General features: G+C 37.1%; 1 protein-coding gene across 1 annotated transcript; it reads left to right on the top strand.

Annotated features, from left to right (window-relative positions):
• The first annotated feature begins 1,322 nt into the window (after nt 1–1,322).
• RSL24D1 (ribosomal L24 domain containing 1) lies at nt 1,323–16,210 on the top strand. Its single transcript, XM_021693898.1, has 6 exons — nt 1,323–1,468; nt 5,791–5,904; nt 7,785–7,857; nt 12,113–12,176; nt 14,056–14,141; nt 15,328–16,210. Exons 1-6 carry the CDS (start codon nt 1,388–1,390, stop codon nt 15,399–15,401), a joined length of 492 nt encoding a protein of 163 aa, XP_021549573.1. The 5' UTR covers nt 1,323–1,387; the 3' UTR covers nt 15,402–16,210.
• The last annotated feature ends 2,874 nt before the right edge of the window (nt 16,211–19,084 follow it).

The raw sequence follows: 19,084 nt of genomic DNA, 5'->3' as shown, positions 1-19,084 counted from the left end.
TTGAGAGTATACTGTCCCTAATAAATTGCTTTCTGCATTCTATTTTCCTTCTATCTTTACTGGAGTGCATAGCCTTAGGTTAATCTTTCGTGGGGAATCCAAGAATCGACACCTCCATTCACACAAGGTAGACTATCCTACCAGGAATATAAGGATGCTTATTATAACAAAAAATAGGAAACAAATGTCCATCCATAAGCGACCAATTAAAATGACACCTTCATATAATCGCATATACATACAAAACTAGGAAAAATAATGTTAGGGGCTCCTGTGTGGCTCAGTGGGTTAAGCTACCCACTCTTGATTTGGGCTCAGGTCCTGATCTTAGGGTCCTGGGATTGAGCCTGGTGAGGGGCTCCACACTCAGCAGGGTGTCTGCTGGAGGATTCCCTCTGCCCCTCACCACGCTCACGTGTGCTCTCTCTCTCTCAAATAAATACATCTTAAAAAAAAGAGAGAGAATGTTAAATATTCATTGATAAAATATTTATGTGCTAGGAACTATTCTAGGTATTGGAGCTGTAGCTATAAACAAAAAGACAAAAATCCCTATCTTCCTGGAGCTCTTATTCCAATAATAAGGGACAGATAACAGTGAGATGCACAGAAGGGTGGATAGGATGCTCATTAGTGTTAAAAAGAAGAGGGAGATGCAAGCACACAGAAATAAACATGTTTGTCTATGCACAGAACATCTTTGACAGGTAATAAAAGGAACCGATTGCCACCGGGAAGGAGGTCTCGAGGTCTGAGGAGGGAACCTTTGTTTCCTACGAAAATGTGTTTCTCACCACATGTATATTAATTAAAAGGGGGGAGGAGAAAAGGTAAAAATCACTACAAGTCTTTCAAAAATTGTTGGTAACGTTCTCAGCCTCAGAGAATCATATGCTTAGGTCGTAAGTCCGAAGTAGGTTCTCAATACCGCCACCCCGCTACGCTGGGGACGCCAATTAGGGGCGGGTAACAGGGCAGGCAGTGGAAAAAGGAGTTCCTAGAGGCATCCCAGTGTGTGGAGAGTCGGCCGGGGACAAAGCACAAACCATATAAGATATGAGTAAATGCTGACGTTACAGGGTATGGTAGAGAGGAAAACTAGGCGCTGTGAGAACGAGAAAGGAGAGCAGCGCCACGTTTCACTTCCTAAGAGCGAGGGTAGGGAGGCCGATTTTGCAGCTCTGCGCCTGCGCCAAACGGCAGCGCTTTTGGTCCCGCGGCCGCTGGGAGGCGCCGAAACGTTCGGACCTCCTTCCAAGGCCCTCAGGAGCGAAGGACGCTCGCTTTTTCCGGGTCGGGTATTGAAGAGAATCACTTCCTGTGACGGAGCTACGTCACTTCCACTTAAGATCGGCGTCTGGTCAGTGAGCACCCACGCGGTTTCAACATGCGTATTGAGAAGTGTTATTTCTGTTCGGGCCCTATCTACCCCGGCCACGGCATGATGTTTGTCCGCAACGATTGCAAGGTGAGACGCCCAGGACCAGCGCGCTTTCTGCGACGCTCCCGCGAGCGTGAGGCCGCGCCAGCTCGGCGCCGGCTCCTCCGGCGTCTGGGGCGTTTGGCTCGGGTTTTCCGCGCTGCCTTCACAAGAGGGTGATTTTACGAGGAGCTCTGGCCTTGTCCTGGACCTGGGGAGTTTCTCCTTGTGGGTGTCCCGAACCGAGCTGGTCACCAGCCCAGCCTTGGACAAGGCTGGCAGCGGTGAGGTTCCCCAGTTACTTGAGCCAGCGCAGAGCGGAATCTAGGGGTGTGTTCGGGCAGTTTGGTCACTCTTGTACGTGAGTGAAGTTTTTGAATTCCGTATATTTTGTTGAATGTATGCCCAGTCAAGCATCATTGCTAAGATCTGTGTCCACAGAGATGAGTAAGACTTGGGAATGTCCGTGACGTGTAGTGGTTGACTTGAAATGTTGCGTGTGGCTTAGTAGTAGTTACGTATTACGAAGGCGGGCGCAGGTGAGTTGGGGAGGGTCATATATGAAAAGGCTCAGAAAGGAGATGTCATTTATCCTGGATCTTGAATGTTGCGTAAAAAAGGAGAGTACATTCTAGGTGGAAGTAAAGTGAACGGTTGAGTAGAGGCTCAGCGAAGCAGTCTAAGGAAGTGAGTGGATTGTATAACGTGATAGAGGCTTGGGGTAAGGCTATAAATACACATGTAAGTCTGTATATAAAAAGATACGTACATAAACATAAAATATAGGGCGCCTGGGTAGCTCAGACGTTAAGCGTCTGCCTTCGGCTCAGGTCATGATCCCAGGGTCCCAGTGTTTTGGCTTGTGATATATACACACAGGTTTGTGATCTATATACACAGTTTGAAATGTTTATACCTCATTTTGACCTTTTTTTAATGGGTTACATCTTCTAGGTATGATAATTCAACTTAAGATTCTTTGTCAAGATCCATGTACTCCAAAGTAGTACTTTTTCTCTTCAGATTTCCTCTACATGTACAAATTGCAGTGTGTTCTAAGACATTACAATGTAATAAAATATGTATTTTAGACTTCTACTGAGTCCCAGTAAGCCATTTCAGGGGCACATTGAAGCATCATTAAATCATAAGTTAGCACTGATAAAGGGTCATATCTTCTGGGATAAAGCAGGTGGGAAGCCTGCTTCTCCCTCTCCCACTACCCCTGCTTGTGTTCCCTCTCTTGCTGTATCTATCTCTGTCAAATCAATAAATAAAATCTTTAAAAAAAACCCAAAATATAAACATAATTATGAGGCCTGGTTGCGATAGACTTTGATACATGAATTTGTCTTATGGTAGAATGAATCTCATTCTATGTTTATTTAACACATTGTTTCTCAGAATTCGACCTTTCATATTTGCTTCTGAATCACTGGGCACTTGTAAAAAAAAAAAAAAAGATTCCTCGTTTCCACTAGATCTTTTAAATTGGTATCTTTTGGGGGAGGAGAAGAGGACCTAGGACTCTATATTTAACAGGTGACTTTGATATGCCAAGGAATTACAGATCCTATGTCATCACCTTATATCTGTTATAGACTGAAGATATCGACGTCATTAATTAGGAGCAAGGGGTTCCTGCGGAAAATGTGGGACGAAAGCTAGGTTTGGGAACTTGAAAGAACATGCAGAAGATTTTTGAATACCTGCTCTCAGGAACATGATAAAAAGTTTATAGAAACGAACTAAATGATTGTTAGGTTGGCATTTAATTCACAGTGGGCACTATGGCTTTGTAGATGATCTGGTCATAATTTTATGATTTTTGTCGAGCAATGCTTCTCAGGTGGGTATAGGAATTAGAACAACAGATCATGGGAGCTATCTAGAGTTGGGTGGTAATCTGGCAGACACAGTGGAAGTTCATGTTGATGAGGAAGTCTGTATTGCTAGCAAGGACAGGTTTGAATTGGCTGGGAGCCAGCTTACTCTTGGGAATACCAGTGGATCCAAAATAGAGTTGGCTGGGGATATAAGAAGCAGAGGCCCTGAAGCACTAAGGAAGATAGGTATCTCATTTTTTTCTGTGTTAGTGATTCCCAGATCTGTGTCTTTTTAGCTCTAGTCTGAATTTTCCACTGGATGGGGAAATCCTGTTTGTACTTAACAGTGAGCCTACTGAAAGAGTTCCTAATTACCTCAAATCTTTTATTGTTTCTGAGTTAATACCACTGTCATATGCCTAGACAGTTTTGCTAGAAATGTGAGTCATCTTTGAACCTTTCACCTTTAATTTAGTTATCAAGTCTTATCCATCTGCCTGTGCAGAGTATGGTGGTCTTTGTTTTTTTTTCTGCCCTCCCACTCTGGTTCCAGATTAGGCACTGGTCACTTTTATAGCCTCCTAACCAGTCTTTCGGCCTTTTTCCTCTTAGCTTTTGAGACTGTTTTTCATAGAAACCTCCCCTCTTACGCTTCTTGGGTAGCTTCGTAATGGTAGAATTAGTGTTAATGTTCCATATTTTCATATACTTTGCAAACATAAAAAAATACAGGCACCCTTAATGAGTCCTTAATAAGTGTTCAATCAGTGGAATTTAGGAAAGAGTTGAACTTTGAAGCTGAAGTATTAGATCATTTGTTGAAAACCGAGGATGATGTTAGAGGACTAGCTTAAAAGGGAAACTTGGCGCCTATGAAGTTTTGCCTCACAATCCATCCATCACTTACACCATATATTTAACCACTCCCTTATTTTGTATTTCCATATTACTTAAACATGTATCATTGTATGTATTGTGTATGCCCTATCCTGATTTCAATGTCTCCTTTGTAAATTGAGACTATACAATGCTAGCCTAAGCTTCTCAGGGTAGAATACCATATTTTAATTATTCTTGTATCTCTAGCACCTGATAATATCAGATACATAGTAGATCCTTCTTATTTGTTGATTGAATTCCCTTCACATCTCCAGTGATTCCATTCTCTTCAGGTACTTCATTGTCTTTTTTAGTTAACATCTATTAGATACAGAGTTCAAGTAGACTTCTCTATCTTTCCATTGGCTCTGTTTGGAATTGAGGAGACCCAGGACAAGTACAGACATCTCATTTGGTATATCTCAGAAATGGGGACTTGTCTAGGAGTTATCTAGTAAGTATTAAACGTAGGAGGCTTTTACTTAAAAAGGTAATAGTCCCTTTGGGCTGAAAATACAAAAAAAAAATTACTGATAATGAATTCATAGTGGGGTACTCCAGGAGACCTACTTGTATTCATATATTTCTGTTTGCTTTGAAACTAATTCAACAATATAGACGTGTTTTGACTCCTGTCCTCTCTAGGCGGTACTGACCTGGATCAGATTAAACTAGTATTATACTGTTTCTAAGAAAACTGTGTCCTAGTGTGTATAGGGACCTGCTTGAATTCCCCCATAGAACAAAGTGTACATAAAATGAAAAGTATTTTGGCTTGTGATATATACACACAGGTTTGTGATCTATATACACAATTTGAAATGTTTATACCTCATTTTGATCTTTTTTTAATGGGTCACATCTTCTAGGTATGATAATTCAACTTAAGATTCTTTGTCAAGATCCATGTACTCCAAAGTAGTACTTTTTCTCTTCAGATTTCCTCTACATGTACAAATTGCAGTGTGTTTTAAGACTTTACAAAGTAATATGTATTTTAGACTTCTACTGAGTCCCAGTAAGCCATTTCAGGGGCACATTGAAGTATCATTAAATCATAAGTTAGCACTGACGAAGGGTCATATCTTCTGGGATAAAGGTGTAAAGAATTAAAGTATTGAAGAATTTTCCTAGTAGACCTATAAATAAATACTTTAGAACACAAATCTATACCCAGTGTTAGTTGCTTTTTGAAATTATTTTGTGCTTTTAACAAAAAGGATAGAACCAAAGGAGTTTCAGAATAGGTGTTTGAAGCTTTCACCCCCATTGAGGTATATAGCAATTGAAATTTGAGAATTATTGTTAAGTAGGAAGGGATTTAAATAAATGACTTTCCTTGAAACCATTGTTACTATTCAAGATGATTACAAGGTTTTACTGTTAATATATAAAAATGGCTGGTAGTTTTTAACCATATATTTGGGGCCCTTCAGCCATTAGTTGTGATGATATTTGATAGTTAAATAATAGTCAAAAATAGTTCAGTTTACATTTAATCTTATATGTCTCACATATTTCTAAATGGTGTTGTAAGTAGAAGGAATTGTTAGTGAGAACCATTGTCATTTCTCAGACTTTGCATTATATTTTGTCTGGCATGCATAACATCCTAGGATAGAAACATTCTTAATGTTGACTCCATTATTTTAACTTTTCTTGTAGGTATTCAGATTCTGTAAATCCAAGTGTCATAAAAACTTTAAAAAGAAGCGGAATCCTCGCAAGGTCAGGTGGACTAAAGCATTCCGTAAAGCAGCTGGTAAAGAGCTTACAGTGGTGAGTATAGTTAATTTTAACTTTTGTGTGGGAGGGTTATTATTAGGTATTAAATGTAATTTAACTATAACAAGACTTTCTATGATAAGATTGGTGAGTGATTTATTTGTATTTGGCTATTGTAATAATATTCTCACATAATCCTAAAAACCATAAATCTGTAGAATTCTGTAAAGGAAAAAAATTCCTAATTCAGTTTATGGAAGTGATTTTCCTTATTCTCAAAAAACCATTTTTTAGCTCCTGCAAACAAAAGGGAAAATCATTTAAATGGATTGGGGTGAAGTTAGAAATTACTACTCAAGGATTTTGAGAGGAAGCTAAGAGATAAAAGGATTCCTGAATACCATTGAAGGCTCTGATGAGATTTGTTGTAGACTCATTTGTTAGTTTCTGGATTTCCTTACCGGACTTTGAGAGCAGAGAAGTGTGTTGATTGAAGGAGGAATAGTGGGAAGTCAGGGGTGAGGGAATTTCATGCATGAGTGTCCATCATCAGGTTGTTGTTACTGAGTTGGTAGAAGGGCCTGGTGAAACTTGTCCACATTTGACCCCTATAAAAGGAGGACGTGAAAGCTGCTGCACAAGCTACCTTTGAAGGAGGAAGATCTTTAAACTGTTCCTTCCCTCCATGACTTCCTCTTTCCCACCTCTCTACTCCTTTAAGGGCAGTTTCTAAGCAGTTGCTATGAAGCCCCTTCCTGGCTTCATTTTCAACGAATGGGAAGAATATGTTTTGACAAGATGCAAAGCCAAATCGCATTTATTTATTTTTTTTTAAGATTTTATTTATTTATTTGACAGAGCGAGAGAGCACAAGCAGGGGGAACAGTAGAGGGAGAGGGAGAAGCAGGCTCCCCGCCAAGCAGGGAGCCCGATGCGGGGCTCGATCCCAGGACCCTGGGATCATGACCTGAGCCGAAGGCAGATGCTTAACCATTTGAGCCACTCAGGCGCCCCCCAAATCACAATTATTGTCACAAAAATAATTTCCAGTATGGACAAGAATAAACAGCACTTCAAACGCAAGTGACAACTGCATGAGTGAAGAAAGGATGCCAGTCACAGTCATTTGCTGGTGACCAGTTACCTTGTCATTGCTGAGGTTATTGTGATTGAACAGGTCATGTGTGTATAATGAAATAGGTAAATACAGAGTTAGGGCTGTTCCATTTGCCTATCTCAGATAGATTTGAAAACTAAGAAATAGACCTGTAGTTTTTCTAAGAAACCTGTAGCGTTTCTAAAAGAGTTTCAGATGTTTTAAGGTAAATAGGATTTATTAACGGTCAAAATACCAACTACATTTAGAGGGGACCTGAAAAATTTCTGGGAGAAAATTTGTCATTCAGAGCAGCACCACATTTGAAGATGTGTAGTTGTACACCTTTATGCTATGATAAAGGTATATAAATACTGAAATATATAAACATGATAGGTATATAGGTTGAACAATATGAAGTTCTCAATGTTTAACTCTTTTTTGATCTATGAAAAGTGGTAATTCATATGGTTCAGCCTAATAGAAAGTTTTCTGCCTGTGAGTCTCATCTAGGAATGGGAAATTAGGGAAGCCTCTTCAGTTTGTTTGAAATCTCCGTGATTGTTATATGACCCTCTGAAGAATGGGGCTGATACCCTCCTCCTCTTTTCTTAAAAATTACTTGTATATAGATTGATATTTTCAGTAGGGCTGTCTTGTATATCTGGTGTGTAAAGGAGTAGTAATATGAAAACTTTGGCATTTGCTAGGGTCACCCTGGGGAAATCTTAATATGTGTCTGTGGTTTGAAACACAACTCTTGTGACAAGGAAGGTAAGTTTTTAAGAAATGTTTCTTTTGTATCTCTCTTAAAACCATATTTTCCCCTTTCTTACAGGATAATTCATTTGAATTTGAAAAACGTAGAAATGAACCTGTCAAATACCAGCGAGAGTTATGGAATAAAACTAGTAAGTTACAAAGAATTATCAAGAATTTTCAGGAGAGATTATTTTGGGATATTACTTTGAATTTAATGTTTAAATATGAATATTCTTTTCATTGGTTAGCTTTTATTCTTAATTTTCATTTTAATGGTTCTGTTGTAGTTGCATCTTTTATGATAAGCTGCCCCAAATTTTTTTCAGAATTGGCTCATATATCCATTATAAAAATAACGTAGGGGCTCCTAGGTGGCTCAGTTAGTTAAGCGACCAACTTCTATTAGATTCGATATTATTTGGAGTGTCTATACAGAGATATAAAAAGATCTAAAAATCTGAGAAGAATAGAGGTGGAGAATTCTTTTTTGGGGTGAGTGTGGCATAGTTAAAATATACACAAAACCTAACATACTTTACAAGTTTAAATAATTTGGTTTAGGGATATAAACATTATATTCTGTATACCTTATGAAATGTAATGCTTCTGTAAAATTAAAAAGTACAGCACTTAAGGTGATAATTATATTTCCTAAGAGAACTTCTAAGTGCATGACTTAGGTATAAATCAAGCTATAGGCTACTGAAGTTAAAAGCAAGGATAATTAGTCCTTGTCTTTTTTCATTTTTCTGAAGCAGGCAGAGACTAATGAAAAAAAAAATCCCATATGTAGTAAAACTAAATTCCTTAAGCTAGCTTGTAGATGCCCCTATGTGTATGTTTGAGGCCCTTGGCCTTGACTTTTCTTCTCCCTGCAGCTGTCTTATGCAGTCTTTAGCCATTTCTAGGCTTGGGTGTAGAGGTGATATAGTTGGTTTGTTAATTAGAAGTCCCCAGGGCTCAGAGTCCTGTAGACTTTATCAGTTTTTTTTTTTTCTTTTAAGATTTTATTTATTTGACAGAGAGTGGGGGGAGGGGAATGGGAGAGAGCAAAGCAGGCTCCCTGCTGAGCAGGCCCCCCTCCCTCCCCCTTTCTCAATGCAGGGCTCAATCCCAAAACCCTGGAATCATGACCTGAGCTGAAGGCATACACTTAACCGACTGAGCCACCCAGGTGCCCTGACTTTATCAGATTTAAATGGATCATAAGCAGGGCATCCTTTTCATCACCTTTTGCCCAGTCATAGCACTGCAGGGGAGGAATTGAAAAATTAGGGTCTTTGTGGTAGTATTTGTCACCCTCTAAAGCTTTTTATCTTCCTAGACCATGTGGAGAAATCAGAGTCCAGTTTTGGAATTGCATTTTCCACATGGCCTTAAGTATTTTGCCTTTTTGTGTTTTGTTTTTTTAAATAAAGTCTTTCCTTCTGTTTTGTAATTAGAGGAAGAGTTAATTTCTGAAAAGTTGATTTTACTAGGTTTATTTGGTAAGGAAATAACACTGATTCAAACTCAAGGATTTCTGGAGAGATTAATAGGATTCTTTTTTTTAATTGAGGTATAATTGACATATAACATTTGTTTAAGATGTACAACATAATGATTTGATATTTGCATATATTGTGAAATGATCACAGTAAGTCTAGTTAACATCTATCACCACACATTTTAGATAAGAATTCTTATGATTCTAAAAGGCAAACTTGTCAAGGACATTATTAGAAGGTCCTAAAGCATTTCTATATCCCATAGAATTTTATTTAATTTTGGCCTTTGTTTTCTTTTTTGTTACTATCTGGTAGCCGCTTCAGATTTGATTTCCCACAACCCCTATTTCAATATCATAGGTCTGTAAGCTAATCTGTTGACAATAGTTTTATATTCATTGCTTACATTTTTGAATCATGTGAAGATGTGGACTGAGCAACCTTTGTTAAGATGCTGACGTCAACAGTAGGAGAACTTCAAAAACAAGATTACTGGGAAGAATAGTTTGTTTTTATCCGTCATGTCTCTGTATTTCAGATCAGTTTTTTAACATCAGGTGCTTCTTGCATTTAAAATTTTCCAGTAATCTGGAATATTCGGAAATACAGTGTCTTACTGTTTGGAAAGGATTTACTTGCCACTTCTTTATTTCCCTGCTGAGTAACTTTAAGGTATAGAAATACTTTTGAGTACTAGATCTTGGTCTTATCAATTTTTGTTGAAAGGCAAAGAAAGGAAAACTTATATATCTAGCATATTTAGCATGTGCAGATTTAGAGTTGACTTTCTCTTAGACTATTCATACAAACATCATAGTAATACCAGCGGCCCCATGGGGCCTTCTGGGGAGTCTTGTTAAAATGCAGATTTTGATATAGCATGTCTGGGTGGAGCCTAAGATTCTGCATTTCTAACAAGCTCTCAGATGATGCCAATGTTGCTGGACCCCAGATTACACTTAAATGTGTTGGGTTTTTGTTGTTGTTGTTGTATTTACTTATTTTTAAGATTTTATTAGTGAGTGAGCACGAGCAGGGGGCGAGGAAGGGCAGAGGGAGAGGGAGAAGCAGACTCCCCAATGACCAAGGAGCCCGATGTGGGGCTTGATCCCAGAACCCTGAGATCATGACCTGAGCCAAAGGCAGACACTTAACTGACTGAGCTTACCCAGGCATCCTACACTTAAATGTTTTTATTTTGACTTAATTTTAAACTGAATAGAAAAGTTGCAGAATTCCTTCATCCAGATTCCTCAAATAACATTTTACTAAATTAACCCATTTTCTCTCTCCTTTTCTTTCCTTCTATAATTTTCTGAACTTTAAGTTATATACATAAGGGGCACCTGGCAATACATAGTGCTTTTGTCCCTAAGTAGTTTAATAGAACTAAAAAAAATTGAATATTTCCTAAAAAATAGAACATTCTCCTACATAACTATAGTGCAGTTATTAAAGTCAAGAAATTAGCATTGATACAGTATGATCATCTAATCTCAGACCTGTGTAAGAATAATACATGCCCTGGGGCACCTGGGCGGCTCAGTTGTTGGCGTTTGCCTTCGGCCTGGGTCGTGATCCCAGGGTGCTGGGATCAAGCCCGGTGTGGGGCTCCCAGCTCGGCGGGAAGCCTGCTTCTCCCTCTCCCACTCCCCCTGCTTGTGTTCCCTCTCTTGCTGTGTCTTTCTCTGTCAAATAAATAAAATCTTAAAAAAAAAAAAAATAGTACATGCCCTGTCTCTTTGAAATTTTAATAGTTTGCGAGTTTTTATATTTCATGACATTGATAGTTTTGAAGAGTATGTTTCAAGCATTTGGTATAAAATCCCTTAATTAGCTTTTGTCTGATGCTGCCTCAAGATTAGAGTTGGGTATTGTACATTTGGTAGGAGTACTATAGATGTGATGCTGAGTTCTTATCATTGTGTCCTGCCAGGAGGCATATGCTATCCATTGGGGTCGTATTACGGGCCATGTTAACTTTGATCATTGGTTAAGGTGGTAGGTTTCTTCACTGTAAAGTTAGTATTTTATCCTTTGTAATTAGTAAGTATATTGTGGGGAGATATTTTAAGAGTATGTGAATATCCTGCTCTTCTTCAGAGCCATAGAATGTAAGAAGTTAGATTGGGAGTGTGTGCCCAATATGGCAGCCACAGGGGCTGCTGAGCACTTAAAATGTGGTTAGTCTGAATCCAAATTTGCTGTAAATGTAAAGTACGTGATTTTCGAGGACTTCATATGAAAACAAGCATAAAATAACCTCAGTTAATTTTTATATTATGTTGAAATGACAGTATTTTGGATATATTGGGTTAAACAAAATCTGTTATTAGATTTTGACCTGTTCCTTATTTTTTACTGTGGCTGCCAGAAAATTTAAAATTATATATGTGGTTTGTCTTTTAGTGCTGGAATAGATTCTAGAGTGTATTTGGATTCAGCTTCTCTACACATTTCCCAGAACAGTTGGATTTTAGTGGTTGGGAATATGGTAAAATGATTGGTTCATTCTACCAATATTCATCATGTGCAGATCATATCCCAGACACTTGAAGAAATAGTATTTATGCCCAGAATGGTGCTTTTATTAATGGAGAGGACAAACTAAGAAGGGATAAGTTGCCATTAATCCTGATTCTCTGTAAAGTTTGAGAAGCATTGGGCTGGTTTAAAGTAGAAGGAAAATTTAGTAGCAGTAAAGGCTTTTGTAAAATAAAAATAGAGATATATTTGTGAAAGATAAATGGTGATGTCAGCCAAGAGTATTTACCTTCTTAAGCTGTTTTAGTAGGGATTGTTTTTGCAGTGAGTTTTTCATTTCATCCATTTCTAAATGAGAATAAAGGGGAATGATCGTTAAAGCTCTTGCTTGGATATGCAAAAATTTGCTAACTCTTATGAATTTTTATTGTAGTTGATGCAATGAAGAGAGTTGAAGAGATCAAACAGAAGCGCCAAGCTAAATTTATAATGAACAGGTATGAATGAATATATGTATCAAGTAACTGTTGGAAAAATAATTACTAGTAGGGATCCAGATATTTTTTTTTTCCACTTTTTGTTTTCACATAACCTCAGAAAATTAAAGAAATTAATAGTATAAAGAACTTTTGTATATTCTTTACTGTATCCTTATCTCTATAGTAAGTTGAAGACATGATGCCCTTTTCCTGAGTATTTTTCAGTGTATATATTCTAAAAATAAGAGTATGCTCTTATATAACCATAGTTATAGTTACCAAAATCAGGAAATTAACATTGAACAATACTATTATATAACCTACAGACCTTAGATTTCACCAGTTCCAGGCATTTTCTTTATAGCAACAGAAAATCCTGGATCTTGCATTGCATTTAGTGGTTATATCTCCTCAAGCTCTTTTAATCTGGACACTTTCTCATCTTTGTCTTATATGACACTGACATCTTTGAAGAGTACAGGTCAGTTATTTTATAGAATGTTCCTCAGTTTGTCTTTGTCTAATGTTTCCTCATGATTAGATTCAGGTTAGGTATTTTGGCCAGAATATCATAGAAATGATACATAAGAAGGACATACATATTAGGAAGCACATGTTGTCCCAAGTGACTGATCACTTGGTTAAGGGGTATCTGTCAGTTTTCTCCATTGGAAAGTTTTTTCCCCTCCTTTTTAATCATATCTTAGGGGAAATACTTTGACACTCTGTACAAAGAGTCCCTTATTTCTCAAACTGGTGCCTACTGGTGTTAGCATCCAGTAGAGTCTTGTCTGAATCTGTTACTATATTGTTGCCAAATGGTGATTTTTCTAATTCAGTAATTTCTTTTACACTTGTTAGTTGGCTTTCCCATATAAAAGAACTTTTCCCTTTTCCAATTTCAGAATGTATTCCTTTATTAATTATTCATATATCTGTGTGTTCAATTATTTGTCATTATTTATTTTGATGTTCCAAGTGCTCCACATTGGCCAGTGGGAGTTCCTTCAGGCAGGCTTCCATGTCATTTTGACAATCTCATTTTTTTTGGGATGCTTTCTTGCTTTATGGCTAACAAGATGTGGCCTTATCTTGTACTTCGCTGGCCCCGGCCTAGAATTTTTTTTTTTTTTTTTAAAGATTTTCTTTATTTGATAGAGACACAACGAGAGAGGGAACACAAGCAGGGGGTGTGGGAGAGGGAGAAGCAGGCTTCCCGGCGAGCAGGGAGCCTGATGCGGGTCTTGATCCCAGCACCCTGGGATCATGACCTGAGCCGAAGGCAAATGCCCAATGACTGAACCACCCAGGCGCCCCTAAAATTGGTTATTTCTTTAGAGTTACTTATTTTTATCTCATCTCTACTTAAGTGTGCCATAGAAAAGCATGTGCAAACAGCTTTCTGGCTTTAAAAAAAAATGAAGCGTTACAAAAAGGGAGCCTAAATGTTTGGGGAAGACTGTTAGCATGTCTGTCTAAAATGAATGTCTTATGTTTTGTGTTCTTACAATTACTGACTTAAAAAAATTAGGTAACACAATGTATTCTCAGTTTGAGGAGAAAAACATCTAGGCACTTTAGCAATTAGAGATTTACACTATATTTGTATAATAGACATTGATGTCTGAGATTTAATTCTTTCCTTCAGTCACATTTCTTCATTCATTCAGCGAATATATATTAATCTCCACATTATTCCCAACTAAGTTAGGGATACAATCAATGAATAAGTTGGTAGTGTAGAAATCCTAATTTGTTAAGCTTATTAGGAACTAGACAATAATTCTGAGTTCTCATTGCTCATCTATGTGGCTAATAAAATTTATAAATTATGAATTAATGTCTTTTAAAGAAGTTAAAGTAACTGAAAATTTGGCTTTGATATGTTTTATCCTAGATTAAAGAAAAATAAAGAATTACAGAAAGTTCAGGACATCAAAGAAGTCAAGCAAAACATTCATCTTATCCGGGCCCCTCTTGCAGGTAAGTACATTACACAGGAGTTCTCTTTCAATAGAGAGCTGAAAAATCTACATTGTTGTAGTCTATGTAAATGGGTATCAGTCAACTTTTTATGGGTATTTTTTTATGTAAATACCTCATTTATGATATGACTTGGTTTTTAAAAATATGATTTATACAGTGTATTTCCCAGTTCCAATTTTATTGCATATGGTATTTCTTTTCCCCCTTCATAAAATCATATTCCATAAGCTAGTCATAAAGATTCGAGTAATTTCATAGATTTTGCTTCATACTTGCTTTTATTAAGAACAGTGTTTTGTAGGAGTGGTTTTCTTACTTTGGTTGGAATGGGAATTACTTGGGGGAATTTAGTATAAATACAGAGGCCCAGGCCTTTTGAGTCTGAGCTTTGGTTCCTTAGGAGCTCCCTGGGTTCGGATACTGATTTTGATACTCAAGTTTGAGAACTGCTGTTTTGTATTAAAACATTTTTTGTGTGTAACTTGCCTGTAGTCACCCATTTGGGCAGTTTTTTGTGTGCATAGTTTCTTTTGTGAGGTGCTGGAAAACCAGTTTTCTACTCAGCTGGCACTGGATACCATCTGTTATGTAATTTACTTATGCAGATTACCTAAGGGAGAGAAATTTTGGTGAGATTTAGTTGAGTTGATTCCTGAATGATTCCATGCCTAAACTTTAATAAAGGTCAAATTCTGAAACTGCACGTTGAATAGATTTATGTAAAAGTCTTAAATAGGTTAATTTTTGTACCAAATTTTATTAAAACAAAAATAGGCAAAAATCCTTCAGCATTATTTCATAATTTCATAATTTTATGTATAGGCGATAATGAACTGACCCCAAAACAACAGGAATGAACCATTATTTAACTTTCTAGGTAACCCTCTGAGGGGAGGTAATCCAGAGGGCCAGGGTTCCAATCCTAGCTCTTTGACTTACTGGGCTTACTTAGTGATTTGGTACAATTTCATTTGTCTCTGGGTCTCCGTTCTCTCATATTTAAAATGCAGGTTGTTAGGAGGGTGAAGTGAACAAATGTGTATGGAATGCTTACTTTATGCATGGCATATTGTAAGACCTGTGTAAGTTTAGTTACTATTCTTAAATTTCTTAGAAAATGTTGATAATGAGTTTGGCAAGGTCACATTGAATTGATAGTTTTTTTTTTGTTTTTTTTTTTAAGGCAAAGGAAAGCAGCTGGAAGAAAAAATGGTGCAGAAATTACAACAGGATGTGGACATGGAAGATATTTCTTAAAAATCTCACTAACTTTCTATAAGTGTATTTGAAAATCTCTTTAGGAGACTAAGAACTTCTGAATTATCAATTTATATCTTAAGTAAGGTCACTCAAATGAAAGGTAATTAAAAATGCATCTCTCCTACATTGCTGTCTGTAAAACATCAGATATTATGGATGTGAGATTGCATCTCCATTGTTAAATCTTCACTGAGAGTTTACATTTACGTAAGTTGTGCAAATTCTCTTTGTAAATACAAAGTGAAGTGTGGACATAAACAATGGTCCTGCCATTTGGATAGTGGCACTAGGCAGATTTATGTGTGAACTAATGACAAAAATTCATGGCTAGCAATATGTACAATAAATTTTCTTTGCAGTAAAATATTCCCTGTATTAATAATACAGAAAGGGGGCTTACAACAAGGAACTAAATCTGTATGATAATTAGTTGCAAGTAATCTTTTAATTTGTTTTGGTTTCTTAGCATCTTTGAAGAGCATATTGGCCTCACATATTGAAACCTAATTATGTTATACTGTTTTCACCTACTTTAACTGTTTTGATAGGCAGCTCTTAATGTTGGGGGTGAGAGCTGAATAGTGTGCTCCTGAAATGGCACCATATACTTTATACTTTGGAGAATACTTAATTCTGAGATTCCTGATAGAACCAGATATATTTTTCCAGCATAGCAATGATTTAGAAGCAAAGGAATCGCAGTGCCTTTTAAAATAGGTTGTGTGGTTTTCTTTTATGAAGCTCCTAATTGTTTTTGGATAATAAAATTTATGGTTTTAGCATCACAGATTATTTGCACATAAGATCCTTTTTTCTAAAGTAAGTACAAGTTTTTTTTATTTATTTATTTTTTAAACTTTTTTTTTTTTTTAAGATTTTATTTATTTATTTGACAGAGAAAAATCACAGCGAGAGAGGGAACACAAGCAGGGGAGTGGGAGAGGGAGAAGCAGGCTCCCCGCAGAGCAGGGAGCCCGATGCGGGACTCGATCCCAGGACCCTGGGATCATGACCTGAGCTGAAGGCAGTAGCCTAACCAACTGAGCCACCCAGGCGCCCACAAGTTTTTTTTTTTAAAGGTATTAAAAAAAAGTATTAATTAGTGGGAAGAAAATACCCCCCCACACATACTACTGAAGCAGGAGATACATTTTTAATTAAAAATATGTACTGAATGTTTAATGTTTTTATATTTCTACATTATTTGCAACTTTAAGGATAGTAAGTAACTCAGTTTTTATATTTTTTGAGGACAGAACTTAGAATAAATTATAATCTTAGGGTTATAAAATTATAAAGAAATGACTAAATTTTTATTTCAGTATTAGTGAAAAAGTGATCACTGGACCAGGTGTTAGAAGACCTGAATTCCAGTGTGGCTTTTGCCTTTGTGTTATTTGTAAAATATAGTTCATTTGTAAACAACTTTATTGATAAAACAATTAGGGGAAATGATATATGAAACCAAAGACATTTGTTAAATTACTTGAAGTTTTCACTCCATAGATTTATGTTTGCTTTTAATAGAGACATGTTTAAGATTACCTACTGCTAGCAGATTTCCTACCTTGTTAGTTAGCAAGCTATTGCCTTGAGACCATCAATTTGGGAAATTGAGCTAAAAGGAAGAACTGACATTGCATCTCAGGTTTGACATCCTGACAGTTCGCTTAAATGTCAGGAATTCATAGTATTTTGAGACCCCCCCCCCCCCCCCAGATATCATCATAAACTATATGGATGCAGATGCCACAGTGTCACCCCTGCAGCTCTCTAAACTTGGTTGGATCACTGACTTGTCCCTTTAAAATGTTGCCTGAGAAGGGGCATGGTACAATGGTATTGTTTCTATTTGTCTGATTGAGACCTCTGCTGGGCAGTTAGTGTAACACAAAAGCATAAAATTTTCCAGGCACTTGATACACAGAACTTTTATATTCTCTCGTTGCTCTAGGGTAATAAAGCACTGGAAGTCAGAAAAGAAGTTCCTTATACATTTGCCTTTCAAAACCCTGTAGGGTAGCAGAAAAAAACATTAAGAGGCACTTGGCTGGTTAAGTCAATACAGCATGTAACTCATGATGTCGGGGTTGTGAGTTCTGCCCCACCTTGGGTGTAGAGTATACTTAAAGAAAACTTACTAAATCTTGTTTCTTAAAAATAGAAAACCTTGAAAGATGTTATCTTGTAGAAAGAAGTTCCATAAGGACTCGCCCATTTCCTAACATCCTGTGAAGTAGTACTCTCTTTTTATAGATGCCAACATTTTTAGGTAACTTGCCTTTTTATCACACAGAAGATGGAGGAGATAGCAATTTGTATTCATCCAAGTGCCTGTGTCTAGAAGGGATTTATCCAGAGCCTTAGATCAGGTCTTCACAAGTCCCGCTGATGGCTGTAAGAGAGGAGTGTAAGTTACTTGAGTTTTCTCAGCTTGACTGTGCCTTGATTCCTTCATTGGAAAAATGGAAATGATAATTTGGCTAACCTCAGGATTGTTTATGAGAATCCAATTAGGTAATACATGAAAATCATCATATCAAGGCCACTACCATAGTGGCTGGTGTTAAAATGTTAGCTGTTAGGATTGGCTATGTGACCACACAAAACTCACAGCTGTGGGCTTTGCCTTGGGACAAAGGTGGAGGATTATAGTGTTTGGGGATAGATATGGCTAAATTGAATTGTAGACTGCACTGCAGACAGGGTTGCATAGGGTTTAAAATGTTAGTTTTAGCTTTTAATGTCACTTAGAAAATTCACTTATTAAGAGGACCTTACTTCCCATTTTCTGTTATGAAGATTGGGAGGGGCAATACATTTCCTCCTTGTCAGCTAGTAGTTTAAACAGTGAATTTTAATCCATAATTCTAAGGGCTAATTTATATAGAGGAGCTTATTTTTCCCTTTGTCCCTTAGCTTACACTTTAAATTTAAAAGATTAAAAAAAGACATCACACTCTAATTACAAAGATTTATAGTGTAAATTCTAATATTGAATGAAGACTACTACCTTGTAAAAATTAACACTGTAGCCTGCTGAATTAAAAGTGTTGGTAAGGGGGAAAATTGGTATCAAAAAAGAGAGAACCCAATTTCAAAGTCTGTAGGAAGAATTGTCCAAAAATCAACAGTCTTGTTTATATGTAAAAAATCGAAAAGGTAACTCAGAAATTTTGCCCTGCATGTCTTTATATTGAATATCAATTAGCCTCATGTTGATTTGAATCATTTGTGTCTGTTGATAAATTTCTTTTTAAGGAAGTGACCTTTTTCTTAAGAATGTATTCTTATGTTCTGAATGTAAAAATCTCTACCTTCTGGTGCCACTACTTGAGCCTCTGGTTTAAGCTGTTGTCCAAAATTTTCCCTGGCTCTTATATCTTAATTGAAGCCATCATGTGGGGATTGAAGGTGATATTTCTGCCGTATAACCTTCCCTATGGTACCAGTTACTGGATGTCATTCTTCAACCTATCATTGATTCTGTGGCCACCCTGTGATCTTGCCAGTAGATTCCTTTTTCAATGATTGTAATCAAAAATCTTGACTAATATCTCCATCCTGTTCAGCAGCAAACCCAGGCAGCCCACTACTATCATAATCTCCAAGGGGACAAGGATGGTTATCTTATCCCTGGCACATATTAGGTACCTGGTGCATGGAAGATGCTCGGTAAG

Source organism: Neomonachus schauinslandi, chromosome 9 (genome assembly GCF_002201575.2).
Source record: "Neomonachus schauinslandi chromosome 9, ASM220157v2, whole genome shotgun sequence".
Lineage (NCBI taxonomy): Eukaryota > Metazoa > Chordata > Mammalia > Carnivora > Phocidae > Neomonachus > Neomonachus schauinslandi.
Note: the sequence above shows the minus strand (reverse complement) of the source record. Positions and strands in the feature narration are given on the sequence as shown.

Coding starts and splice junctions, on each gene's coding strand:
- RSL24D1 (XM_021693898.1), top strand. CDS start 1,388: ATGCGTATTGAGAAGTGTTATTTCTGTTCGGGCCCTATCTACCCCGGC. Junction 1,469..5,790: donor TTGTCCGCAACGATTGCAAG/GTGAGACGCCCA, acceptor CTTTTCTTGTAG/GTATTCAGATTCTGTAAATC. Junction 7,858..12,112: donor AGAGTTATGGAATAAAACTA/GTAAGTTACAAA, acceptor TTTTTATTGTAG/TTGATGCAATGAAGAGAGTT.